At 43.8% G+C, this 24,334-nt stretch overlaps 3 protein-coding genes across 5 annotated transcripts in view; 1 reads left to right on the plus strand and 2 right to left on the minus strand.

Moving 5' to 3' along the window:
• Positions 1-10,079: 10,079 nt before the first annotated feature.
• On the minus strand, positions 10,080-12,162 carry LOC120458496 (conserved oligomeric Golgi complex subunit 8). Its single transcript, XM_039646163.1, has 5 exons — positions 12,022-12,162; positions 11,482-11,954; positions 11,216-11,429; positions 10,973-11,154; positions 10,080-10,914 (listed from the first exon to the last, which is right to left on the minus strand). The coding sequence occupies exons 1-5, from the start codon at positions 12,092-12,094 to the stop codon at positions 10,144-10,146; spliced, it is 1,713 nt and encodes a 570-aa protein (XP_039502097.1). The 5' UTR covers positions 12,095-12,162; the 3' UTR covers positions 10,080-10,143.
• Positions 12,163-15,312: 3,150 nt separating this feature from the next.
• On the plus strand, positions 15,313-21,553 carry LOC120443806 (protein spaetzle 4). The gene is made up of 3 exons (XM_039623147.2): positions 15,313-15,363; positions 19,417-20,702; positions 20,776-21,553. The coding sequence occupies exons 1-3, from the start codon at positions 15,313-15,315 to the stop codon at positions 21,227-21,229; spliced, it is 1,791 nt and encodes a 596-aa protein (XP_039479081.1). The 3' UTR covers positions 21,230-21,553.
• Positions 21,554-21,611: 58 nt separating this feature from the next.
• The window catches only part of LOC120443805 (disks large homolog 5), a 45,329-nt gene continuing 42,606 nt past the window's right edge, over positions 21,612-24,334 (minus strand). For 2 of the 3 annotated variants that reach the window (XM_039623146.2, XM_039623145.2), the window contains exons 5-10: positions 23,864-24,118; positions 23,574-23,793; positions 23,265-23,503; positions 22,977-23,206; positions 22,697-22,913; positions 21,612-22,617 (exon numbers count right to left, since the gene is read on the minus strand). In XM_039623146.2, coding sequence (XP_039479080.1) covers positions 22,514-22,617; positions 22,697-22,913; positions 22,977-23,206; positions 23,265-23,503; positions 23,574-23,793; positions 23,864-24,118 — 1,265 coding nt within the window. In that variant the 3' untranslated portion in view covers positions 21,612-22,513. Of the gene's footprint in view, positions 22,618-22,696; positions 22,914-22,976; positions 23,207-23,264; positions 23,504-23,573; positions 23,794-23,863; positions 24,119-24,334 lie in introns of those variants that run through there. The other variant, XR_005615600.1, reaches the window with a different exon arrangement.

Here is a 24,334-nt window from a genome sequence, read left to right on the forward strand (position 1 = left end):
AAATGAAAAAACTGAGTCTCAATAAAAAAGTAAATAAGGAAACGAAACGAAACGAAACCCTTTACTCTGTCCATTTTGGTTGAGGCATCTATAAATTATTTCGCAGATAGCATACAAGTATATGCCCCACATCCCATCTCAACTTTTGCAATCGGGGAAAAGGATGCCGGCGACCGCTCCCCAGCGACATTTTCTGACCGACGCAGCTGACAGAATTGAAAAATAAGCGACGTCCGACCAAAAGGGGGTGGGGCAGGGGCGGTAGATGGGGTGGGGTTCAGGTGGGTGGGGGTTGAAGGTGAAAAATAAAAAATGGCGTCCAGTCGAGTGCTCAACCTCAAGATTTATAACGAAGGGAAAAAAAGTAGAGGCGATGGTGGGAAAAAAGAGCACACGTTAAAATAATGCAAAAGCTGAAGAAAACTAAAAAGAAAATGTGGGAAAAACGGCCACCCACACGGACCACCCAAGGAAAGAACGAGAAGGAAAACCACACACACACACACACACACACTGATACACGCAACAACGGAAATGGAAAGGATAAAATTAATTTTTCTCCTTTATTGCCATTTACTTCACCTGCTGCTGCTTTCTCCCACTCGCTCGCGCTTTTCCTCCGAGGAGAGCGAAAAAGTGGCCCGGAAAAGCGGGGCGGCTGAAAGTGGGTGGTGGCCAAAGGGTGACCCGAGCCACCCAAGCGGCAACATTGCTGACGCTATCAAACACCACAAACACATTTAGTTTGCGGGAATTTGTTTTTGCGTCGCTCACTTTTCTTGCTGCTTCTTCTTTTGGCAATTTGCGCCATAAAAATGTGCAAAAAACTTGCAACAAAATAAAAGCGGAATAAAAAGGCCATGAGAGGCAAGAAGAAACTGTCCGACGAATAAAAATGGCATAAAAATATTCCACTCACCTCAGAGGTGCGAATCGGGTCTCCAATACACTGTCGAGTATAAATATGTAGCTTATAGATATTGTAAAATATTATATTTTCAATAAAAGAAAATATAATTAATAGAGAATAAATTAGTTTACATTATGCTTTTACCAAAACCCACTTTTAGATCGCTATTTGGTGCAGTGCCGAAACTTTTTCGTAGCCACCATATCCTTTCTTCGTCGCTTTCTTCATCTCTGAACAACTCAGTCCGAACTATAAAATATCTATAATAAATCTACTTTTTTTTTAAGAGCAAATGCTGAAGAACCCACCGAAGATTCGCCAAATAAAAAAGATGGCAAAAGGAGGGAATTTAATACAGAAAGTCGTTCACATGTGAAGGAAAAGGGCAGAATGTAGCCGTGTCCAGTTCAAAGGGAATAAAAAAGTGGAAACCAATAACAGCAATGGGGATGCAGGACAGTCCGCAGGACGAGAAGGAAACACATCAAGCCGAGGCGAAGTGAAGTGAAGTGAAGCAATAAAAATGAAATGGGAGTACCAGAAAACAGGACGGGAAAGATTATGTCCCCTCTTTTGAATCAGATAACTAGATGAAAGTGGAAATAGGATGACCTCACCTAGAGTCCAGTCAATGTTTACCCTTCTCCAACCCTTGGCCAATATTGCGCATACGCAATGTGCCAGGCCGCCATTTGGGGTGGGGAATTATGAAGGTGACCGCAGGAATTATGAATTTGCTTAGTTTCTCCAGCCAATCGGAAAAGCACCCAACCACCCAACGCCAGTTCAGCCAACCACAGGAAGGTCCTTTTTGAACCTGCGCTTATTGCATAAAGTTATGTGTATATATCATAAATCCATAACGTGCCATACACCCTCTTTTTGGAGGAAGGAAAGAAGCCCAGCAAGGCTCTGTTGTCGCTGGCTTCAAATTACAACCACAAACACAACGGAAATGGGGGCGATCGAGGGGGTAAACAGCCCTTAGAACCCACCCACATGCACGCACACTAGCGCATTTCGCTTAAGTCAACAAAAGGGGGGGAAACGGGCGAAAAGAAAGCGATTTTTGGGGGTGAAATACCGAGTCCGGCGGCAGCACCCTCAATGCCACCCAATTATAACCGAATGGGGAAGTCGGAGTTTCTGGGTGGGCGAAATGGTTGGAATGGGTGGCTTATTCGAGCTGCACGCTTTGTTATTGTTTCATTTTTCTCGTTTTCCCTTCGATTTTTCTTCTATTTATATACGTGCCAGCGAGTGTGTTTGTATTTATGTGCGATATAGGGATATAGCCAAGACTCGCAAGATACACGTACACATGTACACACGAGCGTTCGGGCAAAGTTACTGCGATACGTGCAACATCATAAAAAGGACAAAACAATAACAATAAAAATCATATATACTCATAGCCCGGCCAAGACCACACCACCCACTTATGCCACCCCACACCATCCTGGTGTACATGCACGAGTATATGTGGGTTTATATGAAAATAAACGAAGACCGTTAAGATATGAGCGTCCACAAGGAATACAGAGTGAAACTGCCCCACAGCACCTCTTTAATGTTTATTTTTCCCGGAGATCGACTATCAATGGTCCACGCCTTTTATATATACCTACATACATATGTATATAAAGCTCTGTCACAGAGGCATAAATATAAACATTTGCAAAATTGTCTTTTATTTGAACTTCTATTGATAAATCATTAACTTGGTTAGCAGCATAGTTCTACTAGCTAGAAGTGACTTTAAAGTCCAAGTCTGGTGCCCCAAGAAAACCCACAATAGATCACTGAGCATCTCAGGGGCAGGACCCTGGCTCATTCCATGTGGCATATGGCATGTCAGCGCCTGCTGGACTGGACTCCATCGATTTCCCTTAGCGGCAAATAAAAACACATTAGACCAGCTGAGAAGCTCATTTGTGGAGAGGGATGGAAGTGGGATTTGAGAGATGGCCACGGCAGAGCCGAGGATACGACGTTCGCTGTTTGGCTTGATAAAATGCGTTAAAACGAAAATTAAGCAACACAATTAATGGACTCGCTTTATCATACAATTTTAATGGCCCAAATAAATTGGCCAGAACTGGCCTGAGCCGGAGACCAGAATAGAATGGCCGGACTGAGACTGGAATCTAGAGCACACTCTCCCTCTTCGCTCGTGGGTAGATGGAAAAGTTTTTGTACTTCTTTGTCTGACATAAACACAAATGTATTTCCCACAAATGGATATACTACATATCCAAGCCAACATATTTATGTATTCGACTTGCTTCTATTTTCACGATTGAATTTAGCCCTAAGCTTAATTAGTTTCAGGTCTGTCTGCTGTTCATTTGTTCAATAAAGTCATCTTTGGGGAGGATTATCCAAATGGAAACCCCATTGGGATATTTGATGGAAGATCTTCAAGGAAATGTGCCAGATTGCCTAAAATGTTTACATTTTTAAATAAATCTGATTTAAATACAAGTACTTTTTGCACAGGTACTCTGGTAGTCTATGGAATTCTTTCAATACCAAAGTCACGTATTTGCTTATCGCAGGGCAACACCCAATGTTTTTGATGCATGACATCATATTTTGGGGTCCATCAACCATTTCCTCGTACCTCATCTCTTTGGACTCCCCGCAAGAAAACTCACACGACTGGCCAACATTGTTATAAAAGTGCAAACAAACACGGCCGAAATGGGGAGCTGTAGGCTAAAATACCACCCAATCGAGGAGAAACCAAAGAGAACTCAGCTTGGCGGAGCGGAGGCGAAGGGAAACGAGTCCACAACTTGACCAAATCGAGGAGCAGTGGAGGAGGAATCGGGAGCAGTGGCCGCAGAAATATTCGAGGAGAAAGCGCGCCATTCGTTCGCGGGAACCACCCACTAGTGATGCGAATGTTACCACAGTTAAGTAATAAGTGTACCAGTTTGGTACCATAGGTACCAATGTTATTCAGTAAGCATATATAAAGATAACAATGTTCCTGTTCAAAGAATATGCAAGATTAAAAACATATTTAAAAGCAGCTTACCTCCAATGCTTCACTTTCATACAGTCAAAATCAAAATATCAGATATTATATATCAGTTATAATAGATAAATGAAATTTGTTCCAAGATCAGTTCTAGTTTTATAATATTGGTACCGAACTGGTACACAAATTCGACTAAGCAGTTTCCATCACTGTGAGAGTGAGAAAGTTGTCTTAGAGGGAGAGCGAGCAAGCAGTGCGGGAAATTATGAAGCAGAAGACGTAGGTTTTCTGGAAAAGGGGAGTGTGGGTCAGTGGGGTGGTCTGTGGGTGGTTCAGTGGGTGGCTCAGTGGGTGGCTCACTAGGTGGCGCAGTGGGTGGCCAAGTGTACAGGACACCGCCGACCTGAGCAAAGGACAACGGAATAACAAAAGCAAAGGCGACGCACACACAGGCACTGCGAAAAAAATGAGAAACCGTGTGGTCCGCTGGCTCGGCAAAATAAATCGCTGGACACGAAAGCGAGCGAGTGCGAGCGGGATAGAAGAAGGGCCAGAAGAAGGACTTGCTGGAGCCGAAGTGCGATAGAGAGGGCAAGGACTAGCTGACCAAGGAAAAAAGAGAGACAGAGAGAGAGAGCGATTGAGGGCCAGCGAGCGCCAACAGGAATAAAAAATTGAATGAAATATTTTTATAACCACACACACACACACACACATACGTGTGCACAGCAAACAGCAGGAAATAGAGGGAAAAAATATAGTGAATAAGAGAGAGAGAGAGAGAGCAAGAGATGTTGATGCCCAGCAGGGAGAGGGAGTGAAAGAGATGGGCAGCTGAGGGATATTGATGGGGCGCAACAGTAAAAGGAACCCATGGAAAAAAGGAAGGAACGCCATCGTGCTTATCAAATATGAAGGAACCGAAAGTGGGTCGAGGTTTCTGGGTGGTGCGGTGGCTGGGCGTTGGTATCATAAAAACCATGAGCTCACCTGGGGTAGTTGGGTCGAAAGTTTTATGGATGCCCGATGTGCGATGCCCGATGCCACGACAGGTGGTCAGAGCACGCCCACTGACGAACGCCCAACTCCCCCATCTTACACATATTCTTCTCCCTTTTTTTGTAGTCATAAAAACGGGGTGCAAGGAGGATCGAATGGGAGCTGGCACACGTGCGGATAATAAAAAATGTTTTACTTTTCAATCGACCAATAATATGGCGTTCAATGGACAGGCCAAACGTGCTAGACCCAAACAAAGAACCCCCCCCTTCCCCCCATTACCCCAAGCAAGAGGAGAGCTACGGGCTTGTGTGGATTCACACACACACGTACGTAGTTCAATCATCGTTAAAAAGAATTTCATTTTGAAAAATGCCAGAACTTCAATAAATTATATTGCTTCTGGACCACAGAAAGGAGGCTGGAGGAGGCGGCTGGGGTCAGGGGATGAGGATGCTCGGTCGTGGAGGGATGTGGCCACCGTCAGGTTCGCTATCATAACCACAATACAAAGAAATCGGGTGGGCAAACAAAAAATACAAAAAAAAAAAAAAAAATAAATGTGTATAGAAGGAGCCATCCGCCGTTGGTGTCCGTAAGATACCCGGGTGCGGACAGGTGAATCAGGTCATCGGGGGCCCTGGGAATGTGGAGCGAGGATGAGACCCGGAGCCAATGGCATTCTATAGCGTCAGCGTCTCCAGCTGCCCGCTCGATGGTTATTGGTTCGCGTTGCAGAAATATAATACACACACACACCCACACAGAGCTCTGGATATGTGAAATAAAAATTGTGAAATGAAAGGAAGAAGCGGAAAAGCTGAGGAAAAAACTGAGGAGCAGCCATAGAAAACTATTGGAAATGCGAGGGCCGTTACGAACTCAACTTAGTTGCAACGCGACATTTTTTTTTTTTTGCCCTCGACCTTAAGTTGGTTGGTGGGCGGAAGTGGGCGGAAGTGGGTGGCCGCCATTGTCATAATGACGCGCATTCCTGTGCACTTGGCTATGGATTGGAGGATCCTCTTCTGCCAGCGCGCTATTCGCTAATTAAGTCATGGGCTGTCCTGCTCTACGCTCAGCAACACTGCAAGAAATTCCTATGCCACGAAAGACTTGAATATTACAAACCTACATTGCAGGGGGCAATTTCTACACAAAATTATACAAGCAGATTTATTCGAAACATTAAAATACATGTTTTATGTGTACTATACATATATAGTTTAAGTGATGTGTGGAATATTTTCACAATCTTTAAATTTAACAAAGTTAAACGTTGTTTCTGATAGTTAGAATTGTGTATATATCTTCAAACACTTTTGATTATTACATGCTTCGTGTATGATTTGTAAGAAGATTTCGAATTTTATGCATAGTTTGGCAATCCAACTCTTCATCCAAAAAAAACTGCCCCCAGCCCTCGAGATGCGTGTGCGAATTCCCCAGAAGCTAATCAGGCAAGCCTAACCGAATTGGCTCTGAAAATCCGTCAAAGTCACTGCCGTTTGGCCCGCGGCGTGCATCCCAGGCCATTAGCCTATAAAAGCGCCCACACATGTCAGCCAAAAAGTCCTCGAGGCGCACTCCGCCCGTTGTCATCGCTATCGGTATTGGTATCCACAGGAGTGTCGGCATCATCAGCATCATTTTAGAAGAAAGGATACCCCAGTAGCTGTACTGAAAGTTTGGATATTTCTAAGCCAAATGGTGGGTTACTTATTATTTCTCACATCTCACATGTATAACCTACTCCAAAACGTTTAAATTCATTCAAAAAATATTAATTTAATTTAATTTAATTTTATTTATTTATTTATGCTTACATAGACTTCAAGAAAACGGAATATCTTTAAATTTAGTTTTTTGAACGAATAGAATATTATTTTCAATTTGTCCATCTAGCTGATGTAAACCAATAATGGAATTACCTCTCTGTTGCACCTCATATTATATTATATATTATTTTTAAGAACCCAATCTGTGGTTTTTAGCTTTTAGCTCTTATTCGCGGCAACACTGGTGTGCGAAAAGGGGAAATCCGATACTAGCCCGAAAAACGCGTCAAACTTTGACAGCCGCTGGCTCAGTGAAGGGGAGTGGATTTCTGAAAAATGTGTTGCATGTTTATTTGAAAAATCGCTAAAGGATAACTAAAGGATTCCCCTAAGGGTATTTCGCAAGCTCGAGTGATTTGTTTGCGAATTTACATACTCGTATATACATATGTATATGTATAAAACCACTCCTTACCCCAGAACTCCCAGGGTATTTTCCAACTGGTTGAACAGCTCCGCGCTTTCTTTTCATTCTTTGCCTTTTTGGTGCTACTCAATACGCTGCGGCAATAATTTTGCATAACGAATAAGTTGAATAAGTAAGAGTATCCAAATTGAATCAGTGCAGAATGGAATACCCCCTAGGTGGCGCTGTGGTGCTAAGTGGCGAATTCAATTTCGCTGGCAGTTTACGGCTCTGAGTTGACATTTATGAGACGCCGACGCCATTTGTGTGGCGCTTTTCCCGAAAGTGGCGCTTATCGATTTCCAGCTATTTTCGGGGTAGCGAAGAACGGAAAGCAATCCCCAAATGGCGGCAACATCATTAACTAACCTGCCCCGAAGTCGCTAAATAATGTAATTTATGAATTACAATTAAAAATGCGCCAAGGGCAGAGGACATTGAGCTGGGCAAACACATGTGTCCGTTCTTTTTGGGGGTGCTTACCCTCGGTCATCGTTGACTGGCCATTTTTGTGCTCCCCCTCCACTCCTCTGGCAACTGTAATAAAACTCCCCGTTTGGTCATTTGGCAATTATCCCGATAAATTAGCAGCCGGACAATGGCACAGCAGCGCCGCGTCGCCCTCCAACCACCACCCACACTGGACTGGACCTCAACTTCCTGCGAGGTATGGCACATGGGGTAGCACGAGTCCTTGAATTCGGCGATCTGAATTGGTCATGCGATTTTATGCGGTTTCAAATGGATTATACCCATATGTAGGTTAGTATAAAATCTATATAATCTATCACAAATAGTGTACATATTAAACCAATATCGAAACTTCTTTCTCTGGGTGGTTTTCATTTTTTAATATGTCCGTATAAAACAGTCTTTAATTTCATATCTCTTCTATAAAGAAATTAGAAACAAATGGTTAACCAGAAATCTTATGGTTTTTTTTTTAAATGGACACTTCATTTTACTTAGGTGAATTAGATTGGTACTATATTTAAAGCTGCTTATAGCTAAAGCTGCACGAAAATATCGTTTTATATCTCGTTTTTGTCTCTCCGACATTTTTTTGTTGGCAACACTTTTCAGGTGTGGAAAATCGGCTTTTCAGGTTAACAAAATCAACTTGGTAACGAATTAAAACGAACCGAAAAGCAAGCGGCCAGCAAAAACAGGCTCAAATGCAAACAGGCAAGAGGGCAAGCTGGCAAGGGGGGAGGGGAAATGTGGAAATGTGGCGGGTGGAGCTTTGGAAAAATGCAAAATAAACGGGGGGCTGGCCAAAACGAAGGCAGCGAGCGTGTAAAAGGCCTCGAAAACTCAATCAATCAACGGACGGTATAAAGCGCGTATACGCAGTGTTGTCCATGCCAAAGTAACAAATGAACACACAACACACACGCACACGCGCATGCAGCGCAAACACAGACATACACACACATACACACACACACACAGTCTCACACACACACAGTCTCACACACACACCACCTCAGGTTGTTAGCCGCTTGTTTCGCACTGCTTGCCAAATACCACAAAATCTATTTCGATTCGCAATCAAAATCCCAAATTCCATTTGTACTATGACGAGTCCGGACTACGGACTTTCAACTACGGCCAAACTGAACGGACTTTATGTGCGTGTTTGTATGTGTTGTGTGTGTGTGTGTGTAGGCCGGAGATTGGGAGCGACTGCGATTGGGAAATCGTGGCCAACTTGTGCTTGAGTGCTTTCGTTTGTATTTAGTGGTGGACTTAAAAATACAGATGCCCCCAGTCCAAAGCCCCAACTGCACCATCCACACCCATACCCATACCCCCAGTGCGCCATTCCTTTGGAGCCAAGCCCCCCAACCCCCGAAAAGCGGAACTTCCACAAAGGCAGTGGCCACAAACGCATCCGGCGCTGACGTTGAACGATGAGTCGGCGCTGAATGCCGAGCAGTGTATGCCTATTTCCATGTCCTATTCCCATCCGCAACACTCGGAAAAAAGTCTGCTAGGAAAGGTATGAGTTTGCCACAAGAAATGGCTGTTGCTTTATAGGTGTCGGAAAGGCTGCAAACTATTTCATTAATATAACTTAAATAAGAAGATTAATCTTAAAAGAGTTTATGGCACTTTTCACTCTTATATCTTGAATGCTAAAGACTATGAACTTGTTTTGCTCAGTGCAAGCGTTTGTGGAATGCCCCATCTCCGGCAGTTGTCCATTCAGCTGCCATGTTTTCCAATTTTCGGCGCACTGCGTTGCATGCAGATTCGTTCAGATGCAACAGCAGTGGCACAACAGCAACAAAAGTCGCTCGCTTTTCCCGAAATTTAGTCATTGTTCGCGAAATTGCTTATAGACGCAGCCCTGCCCCCACCACACCGCCAATTTTCCACCATTTTCCGGACTGCCCAATCCGAGCTGCCATGTCGACGCGTCAGTAAGGGGCATGCAGATGGAAGGGGGGTTAGTGCAGCTGATTGCAACTCTTTGGCTTTGGCTTTGGCTTTGGCGGTGGACAACCGCAACGAGCCGCTTTTTGATCGCTGGGGCGGCCAAGTAAAAATATTATTACACCCTCGCGACCCCCACTAAAAAAGGGGGTTCCCCAGTGGGTCAGGACACAGGCGGAACAAAAGTCCACCGCCACTCGAAAACCATTCGCGAATTTATTCGCCGGAAAAGTTGTAAAATTAACAAAACGATTTAGCGGAAGAACCGCGCATCCTTTTGCTAAATGGGCTGTTATGTGTGTCTATGAATAAGAGGTTGGGCATTGGTTATTGTAAATGGGAATATATACTATACCAAATCAGGTGAGCGGTAGTATGGTCGTAGACATAATTTTGTAGTCAGATTTTGAAAGCAGTGGAATAATATAACAGAAGTTTATCAGTTTTCTTTTTCTTGTTTGAGATGTACCCCATATCGTTTGTATGCAGAATTCAATAAACTTTAAGGTAGGTATGTTTATAAATAGTGGAATATATATAACAACTAATATATTTTTACATAGCTTTATCCCTCGGCAGGGACAGGTACTCCAACGCTTGGCTGAGCCTCCATTACTTTTTCCTGGGGCTGCACCAGCGCCTTGGTGGGCAATAGGTGCTTCAAGGGCTCCAGAATGCGAGTCTGCTGCAAGTAGGTGAGCTGCTGTTGCTCCAGCTGTAGCAAGCTAATGCCCAAATGAACGGTTAGCGACTGCGGGGGGAACACTCCGTGGATACACCGCTGAATGTAGGGTACCAGGTCGTAGGCCAGGCATGAGCAGAGCCGAACAAATGCCTCTCGTTCGCTGCCGGCGAAGGCCTGCTGCTCCTGCCGATAAAAGGCAAGCACACGCTGTGCAGCCTGTTGCAGGGAGTGCTGCAGACAGCGGGTAACATCGGTGGCCAGGGCCAGGGGAGCACACAGGCGCAGCTCGTTCAAGGCACTCAGATAGCCATTACACAAAGCGGCTAGTGGATAGAAGTCCAACAGAGTCTCGGGCGGAGCATAGGACTCCTGCTCGGGATCAACCTGCTTGCGGGCGTGAGAGTGCAGCGCCACCTTGTTGATTAAGGTGTATTTCTCCAGTTCCCGCTCAAACTGCTCGTCGACCTGCTCCACGCTGCTCTCAAAGCGACGGCGGATCACGCCCACGAAAATAGGTGCCATTAGGGCACGAAAATCAGCGCCCACGCGACTAAATGAAAGCCCAAAGTACATGCACTGGCCAAGCACTGTTTCGACGGATCCTACTCCTAGTTGTAGATCGCGTTCCAGAGTCTGCAAGAAGTCGTTGATCTAAGGAAGTAGACAGGAAGTAGTATACATTTAAATAAACCAGTCAAGCGGTAACTACCTTATTGTGCAGCCAGGCCTGGAAAAGTCTGTCTCCGTTGCAGCTGACGCCCTGCAGCGGTCTTAAGGAACTCTGAGTCTTTAGAGTGCCCTCGTCTTCCGGGAAAATTGCGCGGTACTGGGTGATTATATTGAACAGATTTATACGAGTGATCTCGATCGTTTTGGATAGGTGCTGCTGGGCTGTGAAGATAGTTAAAATTGCTATTAGTGTGTTCGCTACTTATACGAACTTCACACTAACCATCTCCAGTAGGTATGGCCTCCAGGCAAGAGGTCAGCCACGCGTCCCTTGCCTGCAGAAACTTAAGTCGCAGTTCGTTGTCTCCAAATGCCTGCATACGGCGAAGATAGCCCACGATTTGCAAGCACTTGGGTAGCTGGAGATCCGTGCGCAGTTGTGCAACCAGCTGCACCAGCATCGTGTGCCACAGGGCTTCCACCGAACGCACAATGCTCTGAAAGGATTTGCTTAGAGAATAATGCAAAGGTAGCTAAAGGACAACGCACTGTGACCACGGGAATGTGTCCCTGGTGCTGGCCCAAACGGGTGGCGTAGGCGGCCAGTTCCAGAGCCTCCTCGTAGCGCCCCTCGCGGATGCAGCGCTCCATGAGCTGCGGCAGTTCCAGAACTTCCAGCAATTGGGCGTTCTTTTGCAGAGTAATGGAATTCAATCGCCGTTGCTCATTCAGCTCGGCGGAATCCTGCAAGAAGCGCTCGCACTGGACACTCAGGTCGGGCAGCTTGGACACCAGAGTGTCCAGTTGCTGCTCCGACCGCAGGAACTCGCTGAAAATCGAACGCGAGTTCTCCGCCGTGGTAATAAAGGTTCTGTAGTTGGAGATGGCCAGGTCCTGCGTCTGCTCCAGGATGGTGCGCGCCTCTTCCGCCAGCCGCGTCTGCTCCTTCTTCAGCTGCTCCACCTTGCACGTGCCCAGTTTGGCCAGGTAGTTATCCAGCTCCGGATTGCCACGCAGGTTGTCTGTTGGGTTCGGTACACGAAACATAAGTTATCTGCCCATTGCGGCGGCTATCGATGGTGCACTCACCTGGCACTCCGTCGGGGAATATCAGCTTCAGTACCCTCTCGTTCTCCATGTCCATTTTGTCCGGAAAGTCCATTGTTTTCAATTAGAATTCTAAAATAGTTTAATTTGTTGACTCCTATAGAATCAGCTGTTTCGTGCCGTTCGCAGTGCTACCAGATTGATGGTGGCAGCGTTGCCACACTATACATTTTTTTTTATCGTCGTTTTATTTTATAAACATTTCCAGTTTTAAAGCTCGTTTCCAATCTGAAAAGCTTTCTTTATGCATTTTAAATCAATTTTAAAATTAATCAAATTTAAAATTGCCAATATGCAACATGAGAGATGCAGTGCTGAAAAGACACTCATGAAGTCTGACAGAAGCTGAACTATACATAACTCATCTAACGTCTTTTCAAACTTTTCGCTCATAAGCTTTTGGTTTTAAAATATTTTGTAAGTGCTTGATTCGAAACAGCGATACTTTTTTAAAATTAATTGATTTAAATGAAATCAGTAAATCATTTATGCATTAGCATTATGTCTGTTCAAATTTTAATTGCATGTATCATTTGAATCGGACTGATTTTTAAAAAGTAATTTAATTCTTAAATGTAATTGTAATATGAAAGTTAATTAAGAGGGAACAATTTAACAATTTATTACCGTTTATTTTAATACTAAGAAAAAAGATTTCACTTTTCATTGCAGAAATATTGCCATAAGCATATAGTTCGAATGTATTATAAAATTCGAATCATTCACGGTCTTATAGTTTCGATTCGCACTTTACTTTCCCGGCCCAGACCTCCGATTAAAGCGCTCAACTGGAGTAAAGTGAACCTGCTTCTCAGGCGCAACCGCAGCCACAGTTATTATTTTTGCACTTTCACTTGCTCTGACCCAAATATCGATGGCAGCGAGCTGATACGATTCCTTTTTCGTGAACCCCTCACACGAAATCAACACAGGGTTTGCATTTAACATGGAACGTATAACAATATATAATGTTAACATTTCGAAGTACCATAGATCTGTAAGATCGAAGATCTGCGGCGAACTTGGATACTTTTCTTATGAATGCTGTGCAGACAGGCGCCTTTGCACAACATTTCGCAATAGCAATTATTTGGCAATTGTTGGGGGAAAAACCAGTTTTTTACGGCCAGCTAAGGAAGTGGAAAAAGGGAGGAAACTCCATCAGCGACCACCCACTCCACTGCTGGACCATAACTATCTCCGCCAAGCAACCCACCGCCGCACCACCACCCACCGCACCACCTGGTGGCGCAACTCTTACTCAATGGAACTTTTCGTGGCCGATAAAAAACGGACGACGAGGAGCAGTTACAATATTGTTCGTGCGGCGTCTTGTGGGCGGAGTTGACAGGAGGGAGAGAGGTGGGCGGTGGACGGTGGACGGTGGGCGGTGGGCAGAGTCGAGGGGCGGGCGAGAACATAATAAACACACAACGATAATTAAACCGTGGTCAGACTGGACAGAAGACCGCTTACAACAGTTGGTTGCTGGCAGCGGGGGTTGCTTAAACAAAATCAAATTAATAATTAAAAGGATTATTTTACCTAAATACTTTATCAATTTGAAAAGTATATGTTTAAAAGTTTCACCAGTAAGTCGATTTGTAATTTTTATTGGAGGTGTGAAAGGATAATGGCAGCACAAAGTAACTAGTAAATACTATATCGTATTTGTAAGTTTCACTATTGAATAATAAAATACTTACAAATATTATAAAAATATTTATTGCAAATTATACAAATGTTTAAGTAAAGCACTTGTAAAAATAACATATATTCTTCTGTATTTTCAAAAACCATCATAAGTTCTAAAATGGCACAGTCAACCCTCGCTAGTTGCAGTTCCCGCAATCAAGTCCCGAAGATGCGCGCCAAAACGAGCTCTCTGTTCTCGACGAGGCGTCTAATCCTCGCCAGCAGCAGCAACAGCAGCAGCAGCAACATATGCGGCAGCAACAACAGCACAGCACTTGCAACACCAGCGGCCGCAAATGAATCAAAACAAAGCCCAGGCAACAACAAATGTTCGGGTCCACCACTGACCTACTAAGACGCACTCTCCGCATCGGAACATTGGAGCACTGAAGCATTGGAGCATTGGAGCATTGGAACATTGGAGCAGCAGCGACAGCTACACGAGAACCGAAGACTGTCTTCGGAAGACTCCTCGTTGCGTGTGGCTCTTTTTCTTGTCGATGTACACTCCGCTGTTTTTAAGTTTTCTGTGTTTTTTGTTTTTTTTTTTTGCGCTGGGTCGTTTTTCAGCGTTTGTCGACGAATAATAAATAAGAAAAAGTTTTCCTGCAAAAGCAAACCAAAAGACAAAAACAAATGCAAGCCGCACAGTAAAAATAAGAAGCGTTTCTCTTCTCTTCTACTTCGTCACTCTTTTTTCTCTCCACTCGGAGGAAAAATGGCAGTAACATCGATCTAGATAGTATTATCTCTGTAAAACTTTCCAAGTTCTTATATTTACATATATATATATTCAAATTTGTTTTTGAGCCTTTCATATGTTTTTTCACATTTAAATCAAAGTATAAAACACTAATATAAACAATTAAAGGGAACCCAAATTTTGTATTTAAGCTAAACGCTTTATTTTCCATATAAAAATGTAAAAATAAACAAAATTTTTTCCTTAATAATATTTCGATAGTTCTAAGCTCAACAGAATGTTACAATAGTTGGACAAAGTGTACATACAATGTAATGCAGAATTTTATATGTTTTGTTTTAATGGCTGACTTTCCCAGAGGCATTTCCAATTTCTTTCAGTGCATTGGAGCTGGGTGCGAAGCGGTGGAAGAGAAAGAGAGAGGCCGATGGTTTGCCGTGGGACTTGGGCTTGATCGGCCGCTGGTGGCGTCGCAGTTGTAAACGTGAGTTCGAGGCGTGTGAACGTGATTTCAGGCTTTTCGGTTTTCGGTGGCTCTCCTCGATTTCCTCGATTTCGGCGCAGTGGGAAAAGCGCCCCGGCCCAAACAAAAACAATAAAAAAAAAAAAAAAAAGCAAACAAAAAAACAGAAGCGAGACCCCTGAGGTCGCGGAAACTGCAGAAGATTTGCAATTGTATGGAAATATGGACTTTACCACTAATTTTCATTGCCCTGCGAGTGTGTGTAAGCGTGCGAGTGTGAAATCTGCGTGAAACATTGCCAAATCCTTCGACAGATTTCTATTTGCACCTATTTTGCATTCGGCAGTCGGCAGTCGGCATCTGCCATTGCCATTTGCCATCGACGCGAGTGTCAATCGAGTGAAAGTAAACAATGGTGCGCACCCAAGTGGACAGGCGATCGCCGATCACTAGACTAATAACGGTAAGTGGGGATCGCCCAAGGCGACCGTCTTGCATAAGAAAGTGTCAAAAACTTAACAATTGCAAGAGCCAAACAAATGTAAATTTGCCAGCGAAGCTCGAGGTGGTAAATTCAGGCCACAATAAACATATAGATATTATACAAGCAATGCAAAATGTTCATAGCCATAAAAATATTCAAATATTCGGTAAACTATGATATGATTTGTTTGATTACACTGACTACACTTTAAGTGTTAAAAAATACATTATATATTATACATTAATAATAAAAAGTGTAATGTGATGCAGTTTTGGTCTTGAACAAATTCAAAACAATTGTGTTATTACTATATATTCTATTTAACAATTTAATTTTATTTCTTTGCCTGCAATAGCCAAAGTGATCTTATTTAAACCAATAAAATCTCCTTTTAATTGAGCAAAAATCAATTAATCAATCAACTGGGCTCATTTCAAAATTGGTGTCCCCTTTGGGCCCCAACCCATTGATGAAAATGAAATCGCAATTAAAAAAAGATGGTCACGCGTCTCCGTCATTTTACCCAAAATGTGTTGAAATCGATAAACGTTAGGGCTAAGCGATTTATGCATATTAACAACTTCTGTCCCTTGTCCGCGAGTGGGTTTTGTTTTCTTTTAACGCATGACTACGCAATCATAAAAGCATAACCAACAACGAAAATGCTCAAAGTTTCCGCTGTGTTTGCTCTACTGACTGGCATTGCCGGTCCCAAGCAAAAGGAGGGAAAAAGAAAGAGAGAGAGAAGCGGAATAAAATAAAAAGTTTCACTTTCTTCGAGAGCAATGCGGCCCGGCTTGGGCTTGGGATCGACTAGTTGGATTTGGCCCAAGTCCAAAGCCGAGACCAAAACTTAAACCGAAAGCGAATCGGTTGCCCAAAAAATATCGACTTGCCAAAATTGGGAAACAAAGTTCGCGGCCTTTTCCGGCGGTGTCCAATCAGTGAAATTTTTGCGTTTAATTTAACATTTCGCCATGAATATGCACTATTCGAGTCTGGGAAGGGAAGGGAAATGAAGAGCCTTCAGCAAGTCAAGTCAAGTCAAGTTTGTTGCCTTAGTCTTTTGTTTTGGCTGGCCTGCAACCTCGTCGAGTTTGTCGCCTGAGTCTTTTGTTTTGATGGGGAAAATTTCACCACTCGCCAGCTGCTCGCTCGCCTGGCAATTAGCAGAAACAGCAGCGCTCAGGCCAAATTTGGTTAAGTGTAACATCAACTTCATTTCCAGAGCCAATTGAATTTATAAATAATTCATTCTAGCCACTCGCCAAGAGAATCGGGTGGACGGACTGCTGACTGCGGGCAACATTGTATTTGTATTTGGGAAATGAAGACATAGACTGGAACCTCTCCTCCTCGAGACCACCCCCCTTCCTGCCCACCGTGCGGACTGGGTTTTCGTAGAAAGTCGCTGACACATTAAAGTGTTGCAATACGTTTCTCTGACGACAGCTTCGGCATCGTCTAAGATTGACAAATGTCTTCCTCGATGCGAGTTGACTTAATGCCCATTTGCACTGCACCGCAGCATCGGCACTGCGTCGCCGTACTCAGTTCTGCCACAAAAAGCAACTATAAGTAGCCAGCAAAAACAGATTGCTACCAATAGTTATGGTTCTAAAAATAAAAACATTTAATAATGTTTTCTTGAGCACAGAAAACTTAAGAGAAGTTATTAAAAAAATGTTAAACTAAATAGGAAAGAATTTTTTAGTTCAGCTAAAGTTGTTTCATATAATTTCTTCTTACTTGAATTATGTTTTCGAGCTTTCGCATGAGACTAGCTATATTAAAGACATAATGCCAGCACAGACTGCCGCAGTTGCAAGCTCTCACGGCTGATTGGACATATTGATTTGTTTCGCCGACTTGGGACACTGACAGCGGCATTTGCTCCAGTTTCCCTGTGGCTTCTGCGCTTCCAAGAATTATGACAATGTTAATGAATGAGATTCGGCTTAATTGTCCCGATGCACATGACAATCGGCACTAATGCCAGCTGCCTTATTTACCTTTAAAGCCGAACAAAGCGAAAGTAATTCTGCTTTCCATTTCAGGCGTCTTCTTCTCTTGCGGTCTGACCTGATTTGATTTTTAACACAAATTAGTTCGCGGAGAGCCATTTGTTTCGCACCCAAGTTGCGGTCTCATCCTCGGGTTTCCGATTCCGACCTCAGATCACTTTCTTCTCATAATTGCCATGGTCTGGGTGCTGTGGAGCACTTGATTGTAGTACTTTTCCAAATTGGAGAAAAGGGTGTTAGCGCTAGAAGGAATTCCACCATGTCATTGATATTTAAATTTCGTTTGAGTACATGATGTGTGAGAATAATTAGAGTTTGCTGAATCTCTTCAGAGAAAACGAGAAGACTTTCAACTTTTTATAACTACATTTTTAATTTATTTAGTGCAGAAAATGATTGTTATCATTACTTTACAGAAGACATTCGACCTAAAATGTATTATCTATATTAAATTAAAATCTGAATGCAAATTCTGAAAAACTGTGGATGTTTTTATATATTAATTATTATTTAAAACTTTGTTTTCTTAACCATATTCATAAATGTACCGGAAAATATTACGAAATATCTTAAGCGTTGACCTTGCCTACGTATGCTAATGATGCTGGAATTTTCCCGAAACAAAACTCAGATCAATAGTCATTATTACCTAACCGCATGGCAAATCGTGTTGAGCTTACATTTTGGGCACACTTCCGCCAAGGGAGACGATCACTTTCTTTTCGTTTCGTGAATCACTCGCGATCGATATGTGCTCGCCATATATACGATATATGTATAAACCGAGTGCATATGATTTTTTGGCCAACCGGTTCGGTTCGGTTAGGATTGGTCTGTAAAGAAAGAGCGAAGATTCAGAGTCCGAGAGACCCTATTAGGACCGACTTGTAGCCCAATATTCCCGGCTTTTGGGCGGCAATTGTGCAACCGAAAAGGAAAGTTGAAAGGGCCCCAGGGCGCGGGAAGTGGAGGTGGAGGTGGAGAATGGAATGGAATGGAAATGCGATGATTTTTCCAGCTCGCGCCGCATTTTACTTTTACTTGGGTAACCCATTTCGCTTTTGATTGCTCTTTGCATTTCACTTCGCCGGCTGCCAGTGGCCGGTGTTGTCCAGTTGCAAGTTGTCCGCCGCCAGCTGCCGGTTGCTGGTCGGTCAGCCACTCGTGTGGTGCGGGGTGGTGCAGGGTTGGACGGGGTGATGTGGCTCCGACGGCGGTTAGTCTGGCGTGGTGGTATCCATGCAGTGAGAAAAACACGTTGATATCACGCCATATTAAGAAAAAGTAGTCTTATCTTTAAATTATATGCAATAATAGCTTTTCTTGTATTAAAATATAAACATATACATAATATAAAGTCGTTGTCTACTTGTATGTAATTAAATCAAGTTCTTAAAAAGTTCAAAACTTTATCTACGTGTAATGATTGCTAAAATTGCGGCCATTCTCTCTGCCGTTGCACTATGAAGGTGGGATGCAAATGCACATCGATCATTTTTATGACTTGTGATTGTCCAGTTGGCTTTGCGTGAAAGTAAAATTTGATTTTCTACCGGCTGCAGTTGAGTGTTTGGCTCTGGCCATTCGATTTGGCCGAGTGAGAGCCGCCCAGCGGCCGCCATTCAGTCACTCCTCTGGTCCAGGTGCATTGAGCCCACTCGATGTTTGTTCCACCAAACATGCTGCTACAAAAACTGAAGTTTTAGCGTCACGCCATTTGCTTATCAGGCAGCGATTGTCGTTTCAATTAAGATTTCCTCTGCTCAGCTGGAGCTGCTGAGTACTTCCATTAGCTGGTGGGGTCATTTGTACCATAAATGCAGGTGGAAAGAAAAGCCTTTCGAAAAGCAGGAAATGTGTAAAGTAACATACAGCTAAATTATACAAGAAGTGAAACTTTTGCATTTTCAGATATATAGTGTATACTATAGTATACTATAAAATTTATCTGAATTTAAATATTAACTTAATAAAATATTTGACTATTTTCCAATATCTTCACTTGCAGAGCGAAGTCATCTGGTGTCTGCTGATGCTACTGGCGGTGACTCTACCGCTGGCTTCCGCCGGATTTGGCTTTGACTCGGCCAATTCCTGCAGTCCCAATGGGAAGGTATCGCGACGTGGTCGCGCCCAGATGCTGGCTGCGATTCCATGCGACCTGGGTCAGCAGGCCTTCTGCCACCTGCCCGGATCCGCTTATCCGTGGCACGCTGTACGGCGATTCGTGCACGAGAACCAGGGCCTGATGAAGCGCATGTACGGCGATGTCAGGCACATTTCCATTCTGCGGGACGAGATCCAGAACAACGAGGTGGACGCGGACGACATTGAGGAGGCAGCGGAGCGATACAGCAAGGATGGCGGTCGGCGGAGTGCCAAATATCTGATGAACAGCAGAGATCGTGATCGCGATCGTGACCGGGAAGATTTCGGGAGCTTCAAGGGCAACGATGTGCTAATGGAGCCACATTTTCGACCAGTCTCCACAATTACCACAAGTACGACTAGGGCTACGACGACCACAACAACTGCTCCCGAAACAGTAAGTAGCACTACGGACCAAATTCCAAATGAGGTCACGAACACAACGCCTGGAAATACCAATAGTACGATAAGTACTACTAAAGGAACGGCGCCACCTTTACACGAAAAACCCGAAGTAGAAACCGACATAGTGGAAATCCAGCCCAGTCCAGAGTCGAACAGTGTCTACGAAGTAGTGTCCTCTTCAGCTCCATCAACCACTTCCACCGCCAAACCTTCGTCCGCAGCAGGTGAAAATATACAGATCATTGACTCCCCACAGTTGGGGCTTCGTAATCTAAGCGCAGAGGCAAATCCATCACAGGAACCACCCACTGCCACAACAGTGAAGCCCACATCTGTGGCCAAGAGCTCGCCAACTTTACCAATCAGAAAAAGGAAACCGGCAGAGGCAACCACCACAGCAGCCACTCCAAAGGTCTCTAGCACCATATCGGCAACAACCACAACCACAGCAACCTTGCTGATGCGCCGCAATGTAACCAAGTACTCACCCGTATCCGTGACCACGCCCGTCAGCTTCGCCTCGCTCTTCTCCGGCACCTCCAGCGGGCTTTTCAGCCCGGAGAAGCTGCGCAGACCCTTGGCCACCAGCAGTACAAGTGCTCCACCTGCTCCGGCGGGAGGATCTACAGCGGGAAGCTCGAGCGGAAGCGCCAGCAAGTCTGGACTGCTAAGGGAGGGTCAGCTGTTCCAGGATGCCATGAAGCAAGAGCCCGTGGCCGTGGCTAGCAACTTGCGTGGAGTGTAAGAATACGACCCATTGATTTGCCAATCAAATTATATAATAATAATAATAATAATATTGATGTTTCTTCAGAAATGCCTGTCCCGTCAAGGATGAAGTGGTGGCTCCATTTTGGGCAAACAATACCCGCGGCGAGGTCTTAGCCCTCCTTAACCTGTATCCCTTCGAGCAGTACGTCCACTGGGAGAAGTGCACCCACGAATTCAAGCAGATGTTCTGCCGCGATGGTTGCAGATGTGAACAGCAGTACCGCCTCCACAGATTGTTGGCCTACGATCCGCATAATGAGTGCCGCGGCATCTTCTCCGACTGGTTCCGATTCCCCTCGAGCTGCATATGCAAGTGCTACAACATACCAATGGAGTTCCGGGCGACTTCACGCAGTCCCAGGTCCGATAGTCGATTTGATGCTCCAAAATCCGATCCCATCCAGGCGGCGGAGGCGGAGGTCCAACGGGCCATATACGAACATGCCACGGAAGAGTGGTATCGTCCACGCGATGAATTCGACTTCTTGGAGGACTAACCCCATTTAATTCCCCTCTGCGACCAATTGTACAGTAGTGTTAAGTCTTATGGAATTAAGCAATACTTTTCTTAACGAATTCTAGTTAGTCCTTCAATCTTTCTTTGATCAGTTAATTATTTAGTTATAACTTTAAATTAACTCATAAGGGCGGCGTTATGTTAATGTAAATATAGTCCAGCATAATGCCCGATTTACAGAAAAACCTGCAGAGCGAATGTACCTTGAAATACTTACGAACGCATTGCGGCCATTGAGCTGCGTACGATGGTATTTATTAGATTTATGTATTTATTTATTCAGATTATAGACGTAAGCATAACCATAAACGTGGCCATAACATAAACCCCAAATCCTTTCTTTGCAACATGTAGTCGGTATATAGAATGCTTATGTAAAAAATAGATTTTATTGTATTTAATACGTTGATATATTACTGTTTACTCTTTAATGTATACAAGGGTACGATGATAAATTAGATTTATAAATTGTATGTGTTTTGTAGAAAAGGTTTTCTTTTTTTTTAGCTATTTGAAGGCATTGAAGGCACTTCATTTCAGTTTAACCATTAACCACTTAAGACTAGTGATAGCATTTGGTCTATCACTTATTTAAATAAATCTTCTTGTGTTGCCTACTAGTCGAGTTTTTAATTTTATAGTCGGGCAAAGGCGGTTGCCAAAATAAGAAAAGTTTTAAGTAAAGCTTGATTTTGAAGCAGTTCTCAAAGGAAATTGGATTAGTCGAAGCTATTTAATATACACAGTTGAACAGTTGAAGGGTTTAAAGCCACACTCTATTGCCACCGAGTTTATCGAAACGTTTGGGTAAATAATAAAAAACATAGTTGCGTTGACTTACAATTATAACAATAATAATCAATTGCATACAAACAGACTTTCGGCGTAGAATGCCGCCAGAGAAGAAAATCTAGTTCCAAACGGTATATATAAATAAGATATATAAATTGTGGAAGCATTTTCCATGTTTGTGATAAAAGCTGACCATATTTTGCTGTCAGAGCGGTAAGACTAACCGCAAATATAGAGTAAGTCTATAGACATTAATTAGGTGACAGAGACAAGAAACAGGTAGAAATACCGCGCCCTAACTACTAAGTTGCAAGTTGGCGCCAATTGAATACTCTGCGTTGAACAAAACAAAAACAAACTTGATACTATTGATGCGCATTGAAAATACTAATCGTTAGTGTCGCGTTGTGTGCTAATAACTTAAATTAGGATGCTCCTAAGTCCAAATTGTCTAGGCGGCTATCCGATCGGATCAGCCACTCGATACGGGCACCCAAAGCAGCTTGTCCTGCTCCTTGTCGACGGCATCCTTGATTTGGGTGCACATGTGCTTGATACTGACGCCGGGTATCACGGCTGCAAAAAAATATAATAATTATAATCAAGATTACATAATTTACGTTGAATTCTGATTGATGAAGTTATAAGCACATACCTGATATGTACTGCTTGTAGTCGGTCTCGAGCTTCATGGCCCGCTCGTACATCTCCTTAGCCGCCTTGGCTGAGATTTTGTCGGTGCCAAAGTCACGAATATCGCGGATTTGTTTGGCGGACTTAAAGCGCAGCAAGAGGACAATGGGATAGATTTGTAGGCGCTGCAGACGCTCCACGGCGGAGATGGAAACGTCAAGGATGCAGTGACGTCGATCCTGTAAGGGATATTTAAAGCTTAAAAAGATGTTGGGAAATGGGAAATTGCTGAAATAACGTACATTTTTACAGGCATTGCTAATTGCCTCAACGGTGGTGCATTCAAACTTGTTGTCCCTCCGCCGGTAATCCACAAAGATGTTTTCTTTCAGACCCTCCTCCATGGCCTCCTGCGAACAGTCCATGGCCGTCACCTCGCACAGTTTGAAGAGGTTGGAGAAGTCAATCGTAAGGCGAACCATAAGACACTCGGACAACGGTCCGATGATCAGCACGGGCCGGCGAATGGGCGCTAGAAGGTGGCGTATACATTAGCTTACTTCTTCAAGTTTTAATAGATAATTACGTACAATCTAAAAGCTCTACACGCTGGTAGCTAAGAGCTCCACCATCATCGTTGAGCAGACCTAAGTCTGGAAAGAAGCTAAGCTGTGTGTTGCTGAAACTGGCAATCTCCGTGGAGTCTCGGGACGAGCTGCGCTGGTTTTTTTTGCGACGAAAAAATGATCTCCTGGCCGATGTGCTGCCGCGTCTGGCAGTTCCCGTATCACATTCCACCACCTCACCCGATCGCAGTTCCTCTTCCACCCTGCGAAGATAAAATATTTGCTAATAAAATACCAAAATGCCTATTGAATTTAAGTTATTTGGACACGTACTTCATTTGACTGGGTATTATGCCGCACTCCTTTCGATGGCCCATCGCATCAAGCTTCCAGGCTCGCCACAAACCAAAGGTGCCATTAAAAACAGTATTGTCCACGTAGAGCACCTCGTCCTTAACAAAACGCAAATCGTCCTCGTTTAACTCACCAGTCCGGTCAAACCCCACGCGAATATAAAAGGAGTCGCCAGGCTCGTCTTTAATTTGCTTTAGGGCTGCAGGGAATACATTGTATAATAATAAATACAATAATCTGGAATCAACACCGAATGATTCGCTACTTACTGTGTAATTTATTCTGCACCAACATGGTGACCGTATCGGTAAGCTTTGAAATTTCATTGGCCGCCTGCTCAGCGGTGACTCCGCTTAGATCCACACCATTGTACTCCAGTATTTGGTCGCCTTTGCGAATTCCTGCATGATCAGAAGGCGATCCCGCCGCGACGTCGTGCACATAGATGCCCACTTTGTTGCCCCCAAATAGCTTAATTCCCAGGTTCTTCGACTTGTCCATGTGCAGAGTGACATACCTAAGAGCTGGAATAGAAATTTGATTTCATGTCATGTTCAAAATATGAAAGATGGATGGCGTTGTTAGTAGGAAGGAAGCTGTGATACGCAATATATATGTGAAACTAACGTAGATACACTTTCGTTTCGGAATTTGGTTCTGTACATATGTTTTCTATAGGTTACAGATTTTGGATTGTTGTACTAATTTATGTAGCGAACAAAATATAAAGTCTCTTATTT

This window comes from Drosophila santomea, chromosome 2L (genome assembly GCF_016746245.2).
Source record: "Drosophila santomea strain STO CAGO 1482 chromosome 2L, Prin_Dsan_1.1, whole genome shotgun sequence".
Classification (NCBI taxonomy): domain Eukaryota; kingdom Metazoa; phylum Arthropoda; class Insecta; order Diptera; family Drosophilidae; genus Drosophila; species Drosophila santomea.

Excerpts from the sequence above, each read along its gene's own strand:
- LOC120458496 (XM_039646163.1), bottom strand. The coding sequence starts at position 12,094 with ATGGACTTTCCGGACAAAATGGACATGGAGAACGAGAGGGTACTGAAG. Across the intron at positions 11,430-11,481 it reads GACACATTCCCGTGGTCACA|AGCATTGTGCGTTCGGTGGA; the intron begins GTGCGTTGTCCT and ends AAATCCTTTCAG. Across the intron at positions 11,155-11,215 it reads GGCCATACCTACTGGAGATG|CCCAGCAGCACCTATCCAAA; the intron begins GTTAGTGTGAAG and ends CTATCTTCACAG.
- LOC120443806 (XM_039623147.2), top strand. The coding sequence starts at position 15,313 with ATGGTGCGCACCCAAGTGGACAGGCGATCGCCGATCACTAGACTAATA. Across the intron at positions 15,364-19,416 it reads CGATCACTAGACTAATAACG|AGCGAAGTCATCTGGTGTCT; the intron begins GTAAGTGGGGAT and ends CTTCACTTGCAG. Across the intron at positions 20,703-20,775 it reads GCTAGCAACTTGCGTGGAGT|AAATGCCTGTCCCGTCAAGG; the intron begins GTAAGAATACGA and ends ATGTTTCTTCAG.